This window comes from Bombina bombina, chromosome 8 (genome assembly GCF_027579735.1).
Source record: "Bombina bombina isolate aBomBom1 chromosome 8, aBomBom1.pri, whole genome shotgun sequence".
NCBI lineage: Eukaryota > Metazoa > Chordata > Amphibia > Anura > Bombinatoridae > Bombina > Bombina bombina.
The window spans coordinates 240,719,386-240,741,630 of record NC_069506.1 but is presented as its reverse complement, the minus strand read 5'-3'; the positions used below and the strand labels follow the sequence as shown (position 1 = coordinate 240,741,630).

Sequence of the window (22,245 nt, the reverse complement as noted above, 5' to 3'; positions counted from 1 at the left end):
TTAAAATAGTTATATTGTAAATTAATTTAAAGATAGGGGGTGTCAGGTTTAGGGGTTATTAGTTTAATTTAGTGATTTGCAATGTGGGGGCCCGGTGGTTTAGGGGTCAATAGGTTTAGTTTAGTATTAGCGATGTGGGGGGCCGGCGGTTTAGGGGTTAATATGTTTATTATAAAAGTAGTGATGTGGGGGGCCGGCGGCTTAGGGGTTAATAGCTTTATATAGTGTTAGTGATGTGGGTGGGCGGCGGATTAGGGGTTAATAGGTGTAGTATAGTATTTGCGATGCGGGAGGGTGGCGGTTTAGGGGTTAATAGGTAGTGTGTGGGTGTTAGTGTACTTTGTAACATTTTAGTTATGAGTTTTGTGAAACCTTTTTGTTTCACAAGATCCATAACTACTGGTCTCAGATCGCCGGAATGGATCGTGGCTGTATAGACTATAACGCAAGCATTTTAGCAGGACCGCACAACCTGTAATACGGCGCTATTATAAGGCTAAAACGCTTGTGGTATAGGTGTACCGCCACGACTTGTAATATGGGAGACCTGCCATTCTGTGCGCAATGGCCAATTTTTCAGCGATATAGCCGTACCGCACCAAACCACAAAACTTGTAATCTGGGTGATATTTACCAAAGATTTTTTTTTTTATATTAACCTGTGTTGAGGTCGCAATTGTTTGATATCCATGAGGGCAGACTATTTCTGTGTATTTTTTTTTAACAAAAGATCAAAAGGTTAAACAATAAAGACAATTTTTCACAGCCTTCTTTGCTCATATTTACCAATATATACACATATACAGATATATGTATGTATAATTTTTTACAGTGTGCCCCATAGAAGACTATGGGGAGAAGAGTAAGCGCAAGTCCTGAAGTTAGCGCACATCAATATTTTGCTTTAATTTTTTTAAAGAAATAATTAGCATGTTATTTTTGTGTGCTCAGTAAAGTGTGAGCAAACAAAAGACTATAAATATTGCCGTATGTGTATAACTGAGGTAAATCATCAACAAATAATAAAATCAAGAATTACAAGGGAATTGATTTAAGCCACTCCAGGGAATTAAATTATAGAACAAGGAAATATTTTCTAAGAACACAGGCCTAGATTTGGAGTTTGGCGGTAGCCGTGAAAACCAGCGTTACAGGCTCCTAACGCTGGTTTTAGGCTACCGCCGGTATTTAGAGTCATTAAACAAAGGGTCTAACGCTCACTTTTCAGCCGCGACTTTTCCATACCACAGATTCCCTTACGTCAATTGCGTATCCTATCTTTTCAATGGGATCTTTCTAACTCCGGTATTTAGAGTCGTGTCTGAAGTGAGCGTTAGAAATCTAACGACAAAACTCCAGCCGCAGAAAAAAGTCAGTAGTTAAGAGCTTTCTGGGCTAACGCCGGTTCATAAAGCTCTTAACTACTGTGCCCTAAAGTACACTAACACCCATAAACTACCTATGTACCCCTAAACTGAGGTCCCCCCACATCGCCGACACTCGATTACATTTTTTTAACCCCTAATCTGCCGACCGCCACCTACGTTATACTTATGTACCCCTAATCTGCTGCCCCTAACACCGCTGACCCCTATATTATATTTATTAACCCCTAACCTGCCCCCCACAACGTCACAGCCAGCTACCTACAATAATTAACCCCTAATCTGCCGACCGCAAAGAGCCGCCACCTACATTATAGCTATGTACCCCTAATCTGCTGCCCCTAACACCGCCGACCCCTATATTATATTTATTAACCCCTAATCTGCCCCCCACAACGTCGCCGCTACCTACCTACACTTATTAACCCCTAATCTGCCGACCGCAAAGCGCCGCCACCTACGTTATCCTTATGTACCCCTAATCTGCTGCCCCTAACACCGCCGACCCCTATATTATATTTATTAACCACTAACCTGCCCCCCACAACGTCGCAGCCAGCTACCTACAATAATTAACCCCTAATCTGCCGACCGGAGCTCACCGCTATTCTAATAAATTTTTTAACCCCTAAAGCTAATTCTAACCCTAACCCTAACACCCCCCTAAGTTAAATATAATTTTATTCTAACGAAATAAATTAACTCTTATTAAATAACTTATTCCAATTTAAAACTAAATACTTACCTGTAAAATAAACCCTAATATAGCTACAATATAAATTATAATTACATTGTAGCTATTTTAGGATTAATATTTATTTTACAGGCAACTTTGTAATTATTTTAACCAGGTACAATAGCTATTAAATAGTTAAGAACTATTTAATAGTTACCTAGTTAAAATAAGTACAAAATTACCTGTAAAATAAATCCTAACCTAAGTTACAATTAAACCTAACACTATACTATCATTAAATTAATTAAATAAAATACCTACAATTACCTACAATTAAACCTAACACTACACTATCAATAAATTAATTAAATACAATACCTACAAATAACTACAATGAAATAAACTAACTAAAGTACAAAAAATAAAAAAGAACTAAGTTACAAAAAAATTAAAAAATATTTACAAACATAAGAAAAATATTACAACAATTTTAAACTAATTACACCTACTCTAAGCCCCCTAATAAAATAACAAAGCCCCCCAAAATAAAAAAATGCCCTACCCTATTCTAAATTACTAAAGTTCAAAGCTCTTTTACCTTACCAGCCCTGAACAGGGCCCTTTGCGGGGCATGCCCCAAGAAGTTCAGCTCTTTTGCCTGTAAAAAAAACCATACAATACCCCCCCCCAACATTACAACCCACCACCCACATACCCCTAATCTAACCCAAACCCCCCTTAAATAAACCTAACACTAAGCCCCTGAAGATCTCCCTACCTTGAGTCGTCTTCACCCAGCCGAGCCAAATTCTTCATCCAAGCGGAGCAAGAAGAGGTCCTCCATCCAGTAGAAGTCCTCATCCAAGCGGTGCAGAAGAGGTCTTCCATCCGATTGAAGTCTTCATCCAAGCGGCATCTTCTATCGTCATCCATCCGGAGCGGAGCGGCAGCATCCTGAAGACCTCCGACGCGGAACATCCATCCTGGCCGACGACTGAACGACGAATGACGGTTCCTTTAAATGACGTCATCCAAGATGGCGTCCCTCGAATTCCGATTGGCTGATAGGATTCTATCAGCCAATCGGAATTAAGGTAGGAATATTCTGATTGGCTGATGGAGTCAGCCAATCAGAATCAAGTTCAATCCGATTGGCTGATCCAATCAGCCAATCAGATTGAGCTCGCATTCTATTGGCTGTTCCGATCAGCCAATAGAATGCGAGCTCAATCTGATTGGCTGATTGGATCAGCCAATCGGATTGAACTTGATTCTGATTGGCTGACTCCATCAGCCAATCAGAATATTCCTACCTTAATTCCGATTGGCTGATAGAATCCTATCAGCCAATCGGAATTCGAGGGACGCCATCTTGGATGACGTCATTTAAAGGAACCGTCATTCGTCGTTCAGTCGTCGGCCAGGATGGATGTTCCGCGTCGGAGGTCTTCAGGATGCTGCCGCTCCGCTCCGGATGGATGACGATAGAAGATGCCGCTTGGATGAAGACTTCAATCGGATGGAAGACCTCTTCTGCACCGCTTGGATGAAGACTTCTACCGGATGGAGGACCTCTTCTTGCTCCGCTTGGATGAAGAATTTGGCTCGGCTGGGTGAAGACGACTCAAGGTAGGGAGATCTTCAGGGGCTTAGTGTTAGGTTTATTTAAGGGGGGTTTGGGTTAGATTAGGGGTATGTGGGTGGTGGGTTGTAATGTTGGGGGGGGGTATTGTATGTTTTTTTTTACAGGCAAAAGAGCTGAACTTCTTGGGGCATGCCCCGCAAAGGGCCCTGTTCAGGGCTGGTAAGGTAAAAGAGCTTTGAACTTTAGTAATTTAGAATAGGGTAGGGCATTTTTTTATTTTGGGGGGCTTTGTTATTTTATTAGGGGGCTTAGAGTAGGTGTAATTAGTTTAAAATTGTTGTAAGATTTTTCTTATGTTTGTAAAAAATTTTTTATTTTTTGTAACTTAGTTCTTTTTTATTTTTTGTACTTTAGTTAGTTTATTTCATTGTAGTTATTTGTAGGTATTGTATTTAATTAATTTATTGATAGTGTAGTGTTAGGTTTAATTGTAGGTAATTGTAGGTATTTTATTTAATTAATTTAATGATAGTATAGTGTTAGGTTTAATTGTAACTTAGGTTAGGATTTATTTTACAGGTAATTTTGTACTTATTTTAACTAGGTAACTATTAAATAGTTCTTAACTATTTAATAGCTATTGTACCTGGTTAAAATAATTACAAAGTTGCCTGTAAAATAAATATTAATCCTAAAATAGCTACAATGTAATTATAATTTATATTGTAGCTATATTAGGGTTTATTTTACAGGTAAGTATTTAGTTTTAAATAGGAATAAGTTATTTAATAAGAGTTAATTTATTTCGTTAGATAAAAATTATATTTAACTTAGGGGGGTGTTAGGGTTAGGGTTAGAATTAGCTTTAGGGGTTAAAAAATTTATTAGAATAGCGGTGAGCTCCGGTCGGCAGATTAGGGGTTAATTATTGTAGGTAGCTGGCGGCGACGTTGTGGGGGGCAGATTAGAGGTTAATAAATATAATATAGGGGTCGGCGGTGTTAGGGGCAGCAGATTAGGGGTACATAAGGATAATGTAGGTGGCGGCGCTTTGCGGTCGGCAGATTAGGGGTTAATAAGTGTAGGTAGGTAGCGGCGACGTTGTGGGGGGCAGATTAGGGGTTAATAAATATAACATAGGGGTCGGCGGTGTTAGGGGCAGCAGATTAGGGGTACATAGGGATAATGTAAGTAGCAGCGGTTTACGGAGCGGCAGATTAGGGGTTAAAAATAATATGCAGGGGTCAGCGATAGCGGGGGCGGCAGATTAGAGGTTAATAAGTGTAAGGTTAGGGGTGTTTAGACTCGGGGTACATGTTAGGGTGTTAGGTGCAGACGTAGGAAGTGTTTCCCCATAGACAACAATGGGGCTGCGTTAGGAGCTGAACGCGGCTTTTTTGCAGGTGTTAGGTTTTTTTTCAGCTCAAACAGCCCCATTGTTTTCTATGGGGGAATCGTGCACGAGCACGTTTTTGAGGCTGGCCGCGTCCGTAAGCAACTCTGGTATCGAGAGTTGGAGTGGCGTTAAATATGCCTCTACACTCCCTTTTTGGAGCCTAACGCAGCCATTCTGTGGACTCTCAATACCAGAGTTATTTTAAAGGTGCGGCCAGAAAAAAGCCAGCGTTAGCTACGCGGGTCGTTACCGACAAAACTCTAAATCTAGCCGACAAGAAACTAACCAAAGGTATCTGAGCAGTACAATGAAAAATAATAACAATTTACCCTTTTTGTACAAATATTTGTATTTTTTATTTTAAACTTATGAAATAAATAAAATTACCTTCAACTTGAATGTTCACGGAGGGGGTATCTGCAATATACAAAAAGTAAAATAAAAATAGATTACACTATAAATAAATATAAACATAAGTCTCACTGTACACTTAATTTAATTTTTTGAAAATATAAGTATGAAGGTATTTAGAAATTGTGTCAGCGGATCATGTCCGACAGACATCGCTGATGACGACAGCATACGCTGTTGGCATTTATCATTGCACAAGCAGTTCTGGTGAACTGCTTGTGCAGTGCTGCCCCCTGCAGATTTGTGGCCTATCGGCCACTAGCTTGTGGTGTCAATCAACATGATCGTATTCAATCAGGTTGATTGCTGTCCGCCGCTCAGAGCCGACAGACCAGTTAAGGAGCAGCGGTCATAAGACTGATGCTTCTTAACTGCTGTTTCCAGTGAGCCTGAATGCTGGTGCAGAAACAGGGGCATCAGGGGCCATTCGGCTCTTGATAATTTGGCTCCTATCTCTGATTCCAAAGAAAACAATGTTGTTGTAAGTAACTAATACTATATATAACCACTAACCACCTAAGCAAGGCAGCGTCCGACAAAACCCTAGTCGTCATACCGGGTAGTGATGTGGAAGCCAAAAGGTAAGGGCTGAGCAAGCCAATAGCATGAAGTGGAAAAAGAAAAATTGGCAGCATTCCCGTAATCCAAAGATAAAAGCTTAAACTTTATTGCGGCTTCTTAAAAATACATACATACACTCAACACACAGGAGGAGGGGGCATGTCCTTACGCATTTCATGCCCTGCAGCACTTAGTCATAGGAATGACAGGTACATACCAACTCTGCGCTATATACTGAGTACCTCCAATCACACACCTGCATAACGGTAGTCATGGAGATGAATCAGCATACAGGCTGTGTGGCAAATCTAAAGTTAAAACAATTGATTAAAACAGAATTGTCAAATAGAAAATTCGGCAAATTCTAAAAGGTTAGTCTGTATCAAATCTGAAAGGTTACAATGCTAACAAAAAATGGCAAAGTTAAATAAGGAATTGAATAACCCTGAGCAAGTTAAAAATACAATACCTCAGAAGGGTAGATTATACACAGTGGGATATACAGGATTATAATCTGGAGGGTGGATTATGCACAATGGGATATACTGTATGTAACATTATGTTAGAAATACAATGATTAATAACTCAAGAAGGTAAATCATTTTTCTCCAGTTGTAAATCATACTGGAAATAATACTGTAATTAGTGAAAAAGACTGTCACAGATTCATAGATTGATTCTATTACCCTCCCAAAAAGGCATAATAAATAGTGAAAAGTAACATGAGAAACACACAGTAAATCAAAATGCATTAAAACTGGCATAATAAAAAAAAATAAAAGAAGAGAGAGAGTAACTCCTCTGATTCTTGGCACCAATATGTATCAAGGAAATACATATGTCAGCACTAACCAGAGACAATGCATGTCGAACACAGTAAATATCCATTACATGACAAATCAATCAACAAATATGCTGATGACCTATTCTTTATTCATCCCTGTGGGTTCTCTTGTATTTAGTGTCAGAATCCAATACAAATCTTTTTTAGTGAGGATCGTATACTTATTGCCACCTCTGAGTGGTTGCTTGGCAAAATCTATCACCCTAATGCTGAAATTAGATTTATTGGTAAAATGCAACCCATTAAAATGCCTAGCTACACTTGAGTCTTTGCCATAATTCTTGACGTCCCTCTTATGTTCATCTATTCCGGACCTCAGGCAAAGTGATGTTTGACCCACATATTGAACATGGCAAAGGTTGCACTCCAAAAAATATGCCACAAAAGTAGCACTGCAATTTGCATAATGTTCAACTTTAAATTCAGCACCAGTAACAGTACTTTTGAAGGTATCTCCCCTGGCAACAACTTCACATGTACCACAGTTTCGTGAGAGGCATCTAAAAGTGCTCTTTTTGGATAACCATCCTTCCCTCTCACTCCTAAGATTATTTGAAACCAAACTAGGGGACAATCTATTCCCAGGGGTTGGTGCCTTTCTTGATACAAATTTGATCTGATCAACATAAGGGGATAAAAGTTCATCCCCTGTTAGGAATGGCAAATTGTGTTTAATAATGTCACAAATATCCCTATATTGCAAGGGAAATTCCGTTGAAAAAACAACCGTTTCATTGCCAAAACCATCATCCCTTCTCTGACTCCTGTTTTTAACACTCGATCTTGGTTTGTCTTTTTCATCTTTTAAAGCATTTTTTAGCAAATTCATTTAATAACCCCTAGCTCTCAATCTTTCCATACGTTTGTTAGCCTGGATATCAAATAAGGCTTCTGAGGAAGCATTTCTCCTCAATCTCAAGAACTGGCTCTTCGGTATGGATTTATTTAAGTGTCTGGGGTGACATGATTTAGCATGGAGAATTGTGTTTCCTAATGTTGTTTTCCTATAGGTATCCTTGATAACTCTGATGAACCACTCAGAGTCAAATCTCAGTACTAGGCCCTCATCTCATGTATCTCTCCTGTGAATTTCAGCCCTAGCTCATTATCATTTACGAATCTCAAGAAGTCCTCAAAGCTAAATGTCCCTTTAATGATAAAAATGAGGTCGTCAATAAATCTCATATATAGTTGTATGTTACTCTTAAAAGGATAGATCTTGTTGTATATATAGTTGAGCTCCCACCATCCCATAAACAAACTTGCGAATGAGGGGGTGAATTTTGCCCCCATCACTGTACCACAAGTTTGTAAATAATAGTTTCCATCAAACATGAAAAAATTATGGGAACTCAGCACTGTCACACAGGAACAATTTGAATTCCTCTGAATAAGTTGTCCTTTTATTCAGAAAAAAGGCTATGGCTTAGATACCTAAATGATGGGGAATGTTAGAATACAGCAAAACCACATCTATCACCGCCCATCTATTCTCTTCATGCCAATTTTCTCCTTCCAACAATGAGATAAGATCCCACAAATAACTGTTCAGGCTCCTAACCAATGGCTGTAGGACTGAGTCAACCCACTCTGACAATGGCTCAAACAATGAGCCTATCCCAGAAATAATGGGACATCCAGGTGGGTTGACTAGATCCTTATGCGTTTTTGGTAGGTGATGAAAGATGGGCGTCCTTGGATACTCAGGTATGAGAAAAGAATTCTAATTTTCAGTGAAAATCCCCAACGCAACCACTTCATCTAGAAGCTTCTCCAATTTTTCTTGAAATTCTTCACAGGATTGTATGTCAGCTGTCTATAGGTGATACCATCACCCAGTTGTCTGAGTGCTTCATTTAAATAATACGTTTTGTTTAGTACCACAACATTGCCACCCTTTGACATTGACTAAGTGCCGCACGGCACTTAATGCGTAAGGACACGCCCCCTCCTCCTGTGTGTTGAGTGTCTGTATGTATTTTTAAGAAGCCGCAATAAAGTTTGAGTTTTTATCTTTGGATTCCCGGAGTGCTGCCAATTCTTTTTCCACTTCGATGTATTTCTAAGCCCCTATAAGGGTATAAAGATTTACAAATGTAGCTTATGGTGATCATCGTCTGATATCTTATTTTCCATTAGCAACAGACAATGGGCTCCATTTATCAACTGGCAGGCAGATGAGGATCCCTGTCATGAATCTTGTCTGCCCCGCTTCGAGGCTTGTGCAATGCTGCCTCTTGCTTGCTCATAGCCAATCACAAGAGAGCGGAGGCTGTCAATCATCCTAATCAGATCGGATCAGATGACTGAAATCCGCAACACTTTAGGTGGCAAAGAGGTTCGGTAGCACACAAGCCTGAAATGCTGGGGCTGTCGCTGCTTGACAAATGGAGCCCAATGTGGTAGGTTCTTGAAGAACCCAAAGATTAATTATTACTAGTTTAGTGGCAGAAGGAACTTGTCTGTACTTCTTTTTTTTTCCAAACTTAAAAAATTAAATTTTAAGGGGTTTCTGACCCCAGCAATTATTACACTGGTACCAGTATTGCATAGGGATTAGTATTGTAGCCCTCTGACCCTAACTACTATTCCTCCACTGCACTTTAACTATGAACCCTTGCATCACATTTTCTTTTGTTATTGGGGGTGTACGTGATTGGAGGGTTATTTGTGATGCTAGAAGGGATCTTGTAAGAAGTCTTTAAGGATGTTGGTGTGTGCAAGGGGTTTATATTTAATAAGTTACTAATGGGCGATTTAGAAAGTTGAGTGTTGGTGATGGGGGTCATGTGGGTGGGTGACTAGAATTAAGCAGGGCTTGCAATGAGGGCTCACTGTTAGATAGTAGTAGCCATTAGGGCTGACAGTGTTGAATTGAGGTTGCATTTAGGATTAAATTTGCTGTGGGATTGGGGAACCACATTGTGCAGGAGAGGGGTCAACAGAGCATGGTCAAAAAATAAAATGACTTTAGAGTGCAGTGGAGTCATTAAAAATTGTAGGGGGGGTCCAGTTAGGGGTAATGCAGGGGGGGATCAGATGAGTAGTTCGGGTTATTACAATAATAATAAGAAGAATAAGAATAATACTGTATGATTATGAGGAATAGTACAATATTTGATTAAAAGACTTACATTCAACATTAAGAGTAATTGTATTTCTGGTAGTTAAGGTTCTAATGGACCCGAAAGCCACTTTACAGGTTAGAGGTCTATTGTTGTCTCTCTCAGTTGGAGTGAATGTGATAACTGAGTAGTGGGTGCTGTTACCATCTCCATGATCAACTCTAGAAGTTTCATATTTTGGGTAATTTACATTTCCTTCCCATGTGATTATTGGAGCAGTTCCAGCACATCTCCCTGGAGCTGTACATGTCAGCAGTGTAACCTCTTCACCAGCATTTAGAGGTTTATGAGAAAAGATCTGAGGTTTTTCTGTAAGCTCTAGAGGGAGGAGGTGCAAAGAAAAAAATGGTATTAATAAACAAAATTAAAAGTCTCCTTTCAGTGTTTTAGTACACTTTGTTGCTAAGCTAATCATCACATGCAGTTGGAAATTACATGTCTCTAAACAAAACCTTCATGAGATCAACAAGTAGTTCCTGATACTGTGATAAATAATTAATTGTATAGCTCTACTCATTTTCTAAGTACAATAATTATGAATATAAATTATAGCATGTGCTAGATATGTGTAGTTGTGAAATAATCATGAAAACATAGCACCAAGTTGTAACTAATTAAAGTAAGTGGTCTTAATTAATTGTACTTGATTGAATTGAGGAAATACTTGGTAAATGAGGATACGGTTGCCTCCACTAGTCAGGAACAAAATTTTCAAAGCTTTACCTCTTGAAAGTCTGCACTTGTGTTTATAGAACCATGAGGTAGGAATATTACTGACAGGTTTTACTAGAGTTTCCAATAATCTTGCAAGTTGTAAGACCATTCTAAACTAAGAACTCGTTCCAGCTACACTGATAAAGTTAAAGTTACTTTATCTGTTTTAGAAAGAAAAAAAAATCTTAGTTGAAGTCATATAATGAATTTGTGCTTAAAGTGACAGGTTTAATTGAGGATATTTAAATCATAATTGCGTGAATGGTTTAAGAATTACACCACTTTTTATGTTTGGTTCACTCCCTCCTCGACTGAGAAGATATTGCTTGGTCAAGTGTGTGGTGTTCTGTAACAATCTGTAGAGGTTAGGATAAATTCTGGAACTCAGATGCAGAAAAACAGCTACAAGCACAAAATATTCAAGGCAAGGTATCCAAAAAGGCTTAACACAATAATTAGAATCAAACAGGCCAAAGTTCAGGGCAGTCGGCAATTAGAGAAGTCAAGAATAAGCAAAGTCAAGAAAACAGTAAAGCAGGATACTCAGGAAACACATGCCAGGAGTTCTAAAGCAGGAAGCAAAACAACCAAGCACTGACTGACAGGCGTGCTCTGCTTATAAAGAGTAACCTGAAGTCAATATAAGTGGAGGTAGGACTCAGCACCATCTTGGTTTTCTCACAGTATTTCCTCCGGCAATGCTTCCGAGTTCCGTCACGGTGACCAGCGCTTCCGCGTGGTGGCCGCCATCTTGGATAGACCGAATGACCACCGTGGGTTCTCCGGCCACGGGCCGAGGTGCAGAGGCTAATGGCCAGGGAAAAGTGGCTGCAGACACCATGATTGCCACAGACTGACCTTTGCGAACATCGCAGGACAGGTGAGTACTGGCGCATGTGACATGTTCCCTTATTATTTAATTAACAAGAGCCTGAAGTTGATACCAAATGTGCAATTTGCATTTCAAATCTATTACTGTGAACTCTCAATAGGAGGGCCAAACATCTGTCAATACAAGTAAAGCAGGCCATCATTAGATTGGAAAAAAACTATAAGAGAGATAGCAGAAACATTAGAAGTGGTCAAATCAACAATTTCAATCACCCTTAGAAAGGAATGCAGTGGTGAGCTTAGCAACACCAAAAAGGCCTAAACTACAATTGAAGACAACTGTGGAGGTGATTGCAACATTTTTTTAGTGAAGAACAACCCCTTCACAACATCAAGCCAGATCACTAAGGGTAACAGGTAAAAAGCTTACAGTAGTTGGTGAAGCGATCGTTGAAGTCTTTTAAGCATTGTTCAAATTGGTCATAAGGAGGGGTACCTATCCTGTACAGAAAGACTACAGATACAGTGTGGAGCTTCATGCGGTCTGTAGCAATGGAATATCACACGCATAGTATCTTTTTATGTTTGTACCTGTTACCCTTAGTGATCTACAAGAACTTTGGCTTTTGTTTTTAATAAATTGTACATTAGTTTTAAGCATTTGCCATTTTCTGTATCCAGTCTGTCTGGGGTCTTGAGCTGTTGTGAGTATTTTGGGTCTGCCTTCCATCTAAGGAGTGAAGATTTACACAGTATTATGCTATGATGTATTTATTTTTCTTCCTTTTAAGGAACACCGTTTGAACCATTTGTATTTTTGGGACTACCATTTTCTGTGTTAACCACATTATTGGGATTTTTGTATTTATTATGGACAGTATATGTGACTGCTAATAGAAGCAGTGAAATTAATTCAGAAGTGTTTAGGACTGCTCATATTCAGACACATGTTGCAAAACTAATAGGATGGCACTTCATGGTACAGATGGGTAATGTCTCAAATCATACTGTAAAAGCAACCAAAGAGCTTTTCATGGAAAATACATTGAATATTCTTGATTGGTCAAGTTATTCACCTGACCTCAATCCACTTAACATGCATTTCACTTGTTGAAAACAAAACTGAAGTCAAAAAGACCCACAAATAAGCAGCAGCTTAATATAGTTACAACAAAGGCCTGGTAAAGGAGCATTAGGGAGGAAGCTAAGAACTTGGAGATGTTCATGTGTTCCAGACTTCAGTCATTCACAAAAAAATATTTTCAGTCAAGTATTAAGAATGATCATTTCATTTCTGATTATCTTAGTTTGTCCAATTACATTTGTGCCCCTGAAATTGGGGGAACTATGTGAAAATAACTCTAAGGGGCCGAATTATCAAGCTCTGAATGGCCTTCAGGCTCGCCGGAAACAGCAGTTATGAAGCAGCGGTCTAAAGACCGCTGCTTCATAACTTGTCCGCCTGCTCTGAGGCTGCGGACATCAATCCGCTTGATCCTATACGATTGGCTAATTGACACCCTCTGCTAGCGGCCAATTGGCCGTGAATCTGCAGGGGGCGGGATTGCACAAGCAGTTCACAAGAACTGCTTGTGCAATGATAAATGCGAACATCAATAAATGTTGGCATTTATCGATGTGCGGCAGACATGATATGCTACATTGTATAATGTCCGCTCGCACTTACATAAATCGGCCCCTATAAATCTTAAGAGTTAATGTAATATTTTTCTTAAACCCATTGAATTAATGCTCAAATTCTGGACTTCAAATATACATTTATTAAAGGGATACTAAACCCAATTGTTTTCTTTAGTGATTCAGGTAGAGCATGCAATTTTAAGCAACTTTCTAATTTACTTCTATTATCAATTTTTCTTTGTTCTCTTGCTATCTTTATTTAAAAAGCAGGGATATAAAGCTTAGGAGCCGGACCATTTTTGGTTCAGAACATGGGTTATGCTTGCTTTTTGGTGGCTAAATGTAGCCACAAATAAGCAAGCGATTTTCAGGGTGCTGATCCTAAAATGCTCCTAAGCTTTTACATTTCTGCTTTTTAAATAAAGATTGCAAGAGAACAAAAAAAATGTGATAAAAGGGGTAAATTAAAAAGTTGCTTAAAATTGCATGCTGTGGGATCGATTTAACAAGGGCAGAATGGCCCTTGTTCCCCTTGTTTTCGTGTGAGCCTTCGGGTGAACTGCTTATGCAATAATAAATGCTGACAGCGTATGCTGTCGGCATTCAGCGATATCTTTCAGACATAATACGCTACATAGTATCATGTTGGACAGACATTGGTAAATCTACCCCTGTATCTGAGTCATGAAAGAAAAAACTTGGATTTAGTATCCCTTTAATTGCTTCATTCAAAACCCATTGTGATGCCCCAATCCTAGCCATATCGCTTAAATCTCACTCCAGAGTACCACACACATGGATCACCTAGACTTCCCCAAGATCTCTGTGACTTCTGGCTCCATTTATTAATTGCTGGGAGGATAAGGTTAACTCTTAGGAACTTCGTCCACCCAGCATCCACTGCCCACATTAAACATTGCACATTGACTGCCCTAATTTAATATTGCCCAACCAATAGCATGAGAGCAGGGCTTGCCAAACATCCTGATTGGATCCAGATGTTTTAAAGGGATACAAAACCCAAATTATTTTATTATTCAGAGCATACATTTTCTCTTTCCAATTCAATTCTATTATCAGTTTTTCTACATTCTCTTGTTACCCTTTGATGAAGGAGCACCAATGCACTTCTGGGAGTTCGATGCATTGGAGCAATGACATATATGTGCAGTCATCATATAGCATTTAGCTCCCAGCTCCTAAGACTACCTAACCCTAACCTAACCCTAACACCCCCTAACAAATATAATTAAAATAAATCTAAATAAAACTTACAATTATTACCTAAATAACCTATTTAAAACTACATACTTACCTGTAAAATAAAGCCTAAACCTGCTACAAAATAACTAATAGTTACATTGTAGCTAGCTTAAGTTTTAATTTTATTTCACAGGTAAGTTTGTATTTATTTTAACTAGGTTGAATAGTTAGTAAATAGTTATGCATTATGAGTGAAAAAGCAGCGTTATGGCTTTTTTTCACTACCGCTGGTATTACGAGTCTTGCAGGTATATCTGTACCGCACACTTTTTTGGCCGTAACACAATGTAACTACCGCAGAGCGCTACAGCCCATACCGTCAAGATCCGTACCATAAAATGAAAGTCATTAGTTATGGGTTTTACGCTACAAAGCTGTAGCATATAAAACTCATAACTAAAGTGCTAAAAAGTACGCTAACACCCATAAACTACCTATTAGCCCCTAAACCGAGGCCCTCCCGCATCGCAAACACTAAAATAAAATTATTAACCCCTAATCTGCCGCTCCGGACATCGCCGCCACTATAATAAACATATTAACCCCTAAACCGCCGCACTCACGCATCGCAAACACTAGTTAAATAATATTAACCCCTAATCTGCTATCCCTAACATCGCCGCAACCTACATTACTGTTATTAACCCCTAATCTGCTGCCCCCAAAATCGACGCCACTATACTAAAGTTATAAACCCCTAAACCTAACCCTAAGTGTAACCCTAACACCCCCTAACTTTAATGTAATTAAAATAAATCTAAATAAAAATTACTATTATTAACTAAATAATTCCTATTTAAAACTAAATACTTACCTGTAAAATAGACCCTAAGATAGCTACAATATAACTAATAGTTACATTGTAGCTAGCTTAGGTTTTATTTGTATTTCACAGGTAAGCTTGTATTTATTTTAAATAGGTAGACTAGTTAGTAAATAGTTATTAACTATTTACTAGTTACCTAGTTAAAATAAATACAAATTTACCTGTAAAATAATACCTAACCTGTCTTACACTAACACCTAAACTTACACTACAATTAAATAAATTACATTACATTAATTAAATACAATTAACTATATTACAAAAAACAAACACTAAATTACACAAAATAAAAAAGAAATGATCAAATATTTAAACTAATTACTCCTAATCTAATAGCCCTATGAAAATAAAAAAGCCCCCCCAAAATAAAAAAAACCCTAGCCTAAACTAAACTACCAATAGCCCTTAAAAGGGCCTTTTGCGGGGCATTGCCCCAAAGAAATCAACTCTTTTACCTGTAAATAAAAATACAAATACCCCCCAACAGTAAAACCCACCACCCACACAACCAACCCCCCCAAATAAAAACTTAAGCTCCCCATTGCTTTTAAAAATAAAACCTAAGATAACTACAATGTAAATATTAGTTATATTGTAGCTATTTTAGGATTTATTTTATAGGTAAGTATTTAGTTTTAAATAGGAATTATTTAGGTAATGATAGCAATTTGTATTTAGATTTATTTTAATTATATTAAAGTTAGTGGGTGTTAGGTTTAGGGTTACTTTAGGGTTAGGGTTAGATTTAGGGTTAGTTGTGGCGACATTGGGGGTGGCAGATTAGGGGTTAATAAGTGTAGATAGGTGGCGGTGACATTGGGGGCAGCAGATTAGGGGTTAATAAGTGTAGGTAGGTGTTGGCGATGTCAGGAGCGGCAGATTAGGGGTTAATACGTATAATGTAGGTGTTGGCAATGTCGGGGGTGGCAGATTAGGGGTTAATAACTGTAATGTAGGTGTCGGCGATGTCGGGGGCAGAAGATTAGGGGTTAATAACTGTAATGCAGGTGTTGGCGGTGTCGGGGGGGCAGATTAGGGGTTAATAAGTGTAATGTAGGTGTCGGCGATGTCAGGGGCAGCAGATTAGGGGTGTTTAGACTCAGGGTTTATGTTAGGGTGTTAGGTGTAAACATAACTTTTCTTTCCCCATAGGAATCAATGGGGCTGAGTTACGGAGCTTTACGCTCCATTATTGCAGGTGTTAGGCTTTTTTTTAGCCGGCTCTCCCCATTGATGTCAAGCACGTAAAACCAGCTCAAAGCAGCGCTGGTATTGGAGTGCGGTATGGAGCTCAATTTTGCTCAACGCTCACATATTGCCTGCTAACGCCGGGTTTTTGCAAACCTGTAATAGCAGCACTATAGGGAGGTGAGCGGTGGAAATAACTTGCAAGTTAGCAACGAGCCGCTCATAACGCAAAACTCGTAATCTAGCCAATAGTTACCTGTAAAATAAAACCTAACCTGCCTTACAAAAAATCCTAACATTACAATAAAATAAAAATAATAAATTAATCAAATACAATTATCTAAATTGCAAAAAAATTAAACACTAAATTACACAAAATAAAAAACGAAATTATCAAAAATAAAAAGAAATTACTCCTAATCTAATAGCCCTATAAAAATAAAAAATCCCCCCAAAATAAAAAACCCCTAGCCTACACTAAACTGCCAAAAGCCCTTAAAAGGGCCTTTTGCGGGGCATTGCCCCAAATAAATCAGCTCTTTTACTTGTAAAAAAAAATACAAACAACCCCCCAACAGTAAAACCCACCAGCCACACAACTAAACCCCCCAAATAAAATCTAAATAAACTTAAGCTAACCATTGCCCTGAAAATGGCATTTGGATGGGCATTGCCCTTAAAAGGGCATTTAGATCTTTTACATTGCCCAAAACCCTGCTCTAAAAATAAAACCCACACAATAAACCCTTTAAAAAACCTAGCACTAACCCCCGACGATCCACTTACAGTTTTCGAAGACCGGACATCCATCCTCATCCAGGCGGCAGAAGTCCTCATCGAAGCCAGCAGAAGTCTTCATCCAAGCGGGCAGAAGTCCTCATCGAAGCCGGCAGAAGTCTTCATCCAAGCGGGCAGAAGTCTTCATCCAGATGGCATCTTCTATCTTCATCCATCCGGCACGGAGCGGGTCCATCTTCAAGAAATCTGGCGCGGAGTATCCTCTTCTTCCGATGGTCACTGAAGAATGAAGTTTCCCTTTAAGTGACGTCATCCAAGATGGCGTCCCTTACATTCCGATTGACTGATAGAATTCAGCCATTAGGAATTAAAGGTGAAAAAATCCTATTAGCTGTTGCAATCAGCCAATAGGATTGAGCTTGCATTCTATTGGCTATTCCAATCAGCCAATAGAATGCAAGCTCAATCATATTGGCTGATTAGATCAGCCAATAGGATGAAAGCTCAATCCTATTGGCTGATTGCAACAGCCAATATGATTTTTTCACCTTTAATTCCTATTGGCTGAATTCTATCAGCCAATCGGAATGTAAGGGACGCCATTTTGGATGACGTCACTTAAAGGGAAACTTCATTCTTCAGCGACCATCGGAAGAAGAGGATGCTCCGTGCCAGATGTCTTGAAGATGGACCGGCTTTGATGAGGACTTCTGCCCGCTTGGATGAAGACTTCTGCTGCCTGGATGAGGATGGATGTCTGGTCTTCGAAAACTGTAAGTGGATCGTCGGGGGTTACTGTTAGGTTTTATTTTTAGAGTAGGGTTTTGGGCAATGTAAAAGAGCTAAATGCCCTTTTAAGGGCAATGCCCATCCAAATGCCCTTTTCAGGGCAATGGTTAGCTTAGGTTTATTTAGATAGAATTTTATTTGGGGGTTTGGGTTTTACTGTTGGAGGGTTGTTTGTATTTTGTTTTACAGGTAAACAAACTGATTTCTTTGGGGCAATGCCCCACAAAAGGCCCTTTAAAGGGCTATTGGCAGTTTAGTGTAGGCTAGGTTTTTTTTAATTTAGGTGGGCTATTTTATTTTGATAGGGCTATTAGATTAGGAGTAATTCATTTTTATTTTTGATAATTTCGCTTTTTATCTTGTGTAATTTAGTGTTTATTTTTTATTTTTTGTAATTTAGATAATTGTATTTGATTAATTTAGGTTTTTTATTTTATTGTAATGTTAGTTTTTAGTGTAAGGCAGGTTAGGTTTTATTTTACAGGTAACTTTGTATTTATTTTATTAGGTAGTTATTAAATAGTTAATAACTATTTACTAACTAGTCTACCTAGTTAAAATAAATACAAACTTACCTGTGAAATAAAAATAAAACCTAAGCTAGCTACAATATAACTATTAGTTATATTGTAGCTAGCTTAGTTTTTTTTTACAGGTAAGTATTTAGTTTTAAATAGGAATTATTTAGGCAATAACTAAGTTTAATTTAGATTTATTTTAATTATATTTAATAGAGTAATTCCCGAAGGAAAAAACTAAGAGGAAGCGCTAGTGAACACCAATAATGAATATTGTACCTAAATTGAAATAAAGATCTCAAAACAATTTTTAAAAAAACACTACTAGTGTTGAAATATAAAAGTCATATAGTGCACAATATGTGAAGAAAGTAATCAACAATGAAAATATGTAAATATATATGAAAACACTGTGTGCAAATATAGGGTTAAAATAAGTATTGTAAAAGTTTGTGCCAGTGTCCAAACAAAAAAGTGTTCATAAAAATGTCCAAATCTGGAACAAAAAAGTGTTGGCAATGCTTAAGTGCTTGGGTGCTCGGCGTGCTCCACTTGTATCCACGGTGTGATGGGTCAGGTGTCTAGAATAAAGCATAAACAAGGGGCGCCAACATAGTGTGAATCGTACAAACACAAGAGAAAAATAAAACAGTGTGTGATACACTACTCACAAAAGGAGTGGCACCTTAAGCCAATAAGGTGCAAGCAGGCAGGCTGACGTTCATAACCAGCAGTCAGTACGCTGGGGGTCTCAACCGGGAGACCCGTGGAACCTGAGTGGACAGGTGTAGAGTCCCCGTGATAATCCTTCCAAAACCAACAGCCAGGTGTGTGCTCTGGAAGCAAGAGTGTTCTCCCCAGCGCTGTTCTCAAGCTAGGAGTCCGTATCGAAGCAAGAATGTGTCAGTGCACAGAATGTTGTGCAAAAAGTCTTTGCTGGGAAAACAAACAATGAAACCACAGAAAGCCAGGTCATGGTTTAAAAGGCAGGTTATATTTTATTCCCTTTTGCAACGTGTTTCTCGGTCTGCATAGGACCGTTTAAGTTCTGGTTCAATAAAATATATAAATCAAAACATTTGTAATAACCAAAGTGGACATAAAAATTGAAATATATATCGTAAAAATATACATCTTAATGAATAAAATATATAACACATATAACAATGCATGTATGGAATGATAAAAGTGTATATGGGAATATCGTAACAAAAAAACATATTAAGAGTATCTGAACTTTTTTTAGTTGATTTGATATCTGGTAAAAATCTATTAGTTTCCCGAAATTTTGTATCCATCAAAGATATCAATATAAATTAAATTAAATTTAAATTTGACCTAAACCCTACCTGACAAAAAAGGTAAAAGTGTAGTGACCTTGTTACTGAAATTACGTGATACCTGGCTAGGCTCGAATCTAAGACCTTTTGTGTGTAGGGCAATCGTCATGCAAAAAGGGCTATCTGCAATGACAGATGAATAGCCTATAAAACTACAAAGTATGAAAAGATGGTATGTTAATAATGTAATCGGAAATGGAAGGAGCGAATGTATTGAATGAATGCAGATGGTTATCCTAGAGTGTGTAATAAGGGGGGGGGGGGAGGGCAACTACAAGGACATTATTGTTGTTTAAATTGTATGATTATTATAACATACACTAAAAAGGGGTTTTTATAAAAATGATTGTTTCATTCAATTGAAGTATCGCTAATTAATTATTTTATATTTTTTAAAAAAGAAGAGTTCCAAAAACGATGTGTGGAAACGAAATGAACCTAAATAGGCGCAGAACAGAACTATTTCTAACCTGCAACCATCGTGATGGTGTATCTTGACATAAATTTAAATTGAAGGGTATAATGAATCTAGACCTAAAAAAAGACTAGTCATATGATTAAATTGGGCTCTGCTGGATTCAAACTTGGAACCTTGTGTGTGCGGGGCAACCATCAAACAGACAAAGCTATCCTAGCTTGCATATAAGCAGGTGAAAAATAAAAAAACATGTACGAAATTGGTGTGTTAATTGTACAATTTTGAGTGATTGCAAAATCTGTTTGTGATGTAAGTGTCATATAAAAGGATATAAATGTTGTGAGTAATATTATGAATTAACATCTGAGTGGCAGATCGATAATATAGCTATGTGATTTGTTAAGACTGAATGTGTATATGCAATGAATAGTGAAACCATAAATTAATAAATAAATAATGAAAACATATACATAAAATATCCAAAAATTAATGTATGATAATTGAAAAAAAATAAAAAAATACACATATATATATATATATATATATATATATATATATATATATATTTAAAAGTAAAAAATAGTGAGAGAATTATGTGAAAGCTGCCAAATCCAAATTTGCATTTAAGTTTCAAGTTGTCTGAGTTTGACCAAACGGTCATAATCAGTTGATGGGGTACGTAATTGATTGGAATAATTTTGAATATATCTGATTTACCGTCATGAAACATTTCGCAATGATTCGGTATACTATGTTTTATTTTGATTTTTTTGCAATTTTTACAATTTCGATGGTGCTCACCCCAACGGGTGCGTAATTTCCTAATGGTACGTCCTATGTATTGGGCCCCACAAATGCAGTTTAAAAGGTACACTATATATTTAGATTCACAATTAAGACGATGAGAAATTTTATAAGTTAAACCAGTGATGTTGGATTTAAATGATTTTAGGGGTATTGTGAATTTGCACATATTGCAACCTCTTTTCCCACATTTGTATGATCCAGGAGTTATTAAAAAGTTTTTTTGAGTTTTTTTCGTGTTCTTTTTATTAGATTGACAATGTTTCACTCTTTTGCTCGGTGCCAGTTTGTCCCTTAGAGTGGGTGCCCTTCTATAGACAATTTTTGGTCTCTCGCCAACAATATTTTTCAGATAAGGATCTTTCTGGATAATATTCCAGTGTTTGAATAATATATTATGAATTTTGCTATAATTACTATTATATTGGGTGATAAAAAGTGGTTTGCTTTCTGCGTTAGTCCTAGTTGTTTCTGTATGATTATTAGTTCCATTTTTAATTTTATCAAAAAGGAGATTTCTGTCTAAATTGCGTACTCTTTGTAAACATTGGTTTAGCAAATCCTTGGGATAACCTTTATCAACAAAGTGCTGGTATAAAATCTTGCTTTGGATCTCAAAAGTGTCCAAATTGGAACAACTTCTATGAATTCTTTTGAATTGACTAAACGGGATGTTTCTTTTCCACCCAATGTAGTGGTTGCTGGAATAATCAAGATAGCTGTTGCTATCAACTTTTTTAAAAAAGTTTTGGGAAATGATAAGGCCTTTGTTGTCCCAACTCAATAATAAATCCAAATATTCTATGGAATTTTCCTGAATGTTTGCTGTAAAGGTTAAACCCATATGATTGTGGTTCAGATGTTCTACTAGTGTATTGGCTAGATTAATGTCGCCTCTCATGATGGTGATTAGGTCATCAATGTAACGGCCATAGTATACCAGGTTCGCCCAAAAGCTTGAAGAATAGATGTATTGTTCTTCAAACATGCCCATGTATAGATTGGCGAAGCTCGGGGCGAACCTGGTACCCATGGCCGTTCCCTTGATCTGCAGAAAAAACTTGTCTTGAAAAATAAAATAATTTTGTCTGAGAATATATTCTATTCCTTCCAATATAAATTCCTTTTGTGAATCTGGCATATATAAATCTCTTTCTAAAAACACTGATACTGCCTTGATACCCATATTATG

General features: G+C 37.7%; 1 protein-coding gene across 1 annotated transcript in view; it reads right to left on the bottom strand.

The window, feature by feature from the left end:
* Positions 1–22,245, bottom strand: part of LOC128638966 (sialic acid-binding Ig-like lectin 14) — a 197,050-nt gene that overhangs the window by 112,443 nt on the left and 62,362 nt on the right. The window contains exon 3 of the mRNA XM_053691108.1: positions 9,993–10,301. Coding sequence (XP_053547083.1) covers positions 9,993–10,301 — 309 coding nt within the window. The remainder of the gene's footprint in view (positions 1–9,992; positions 10,302–22,245) is intronic.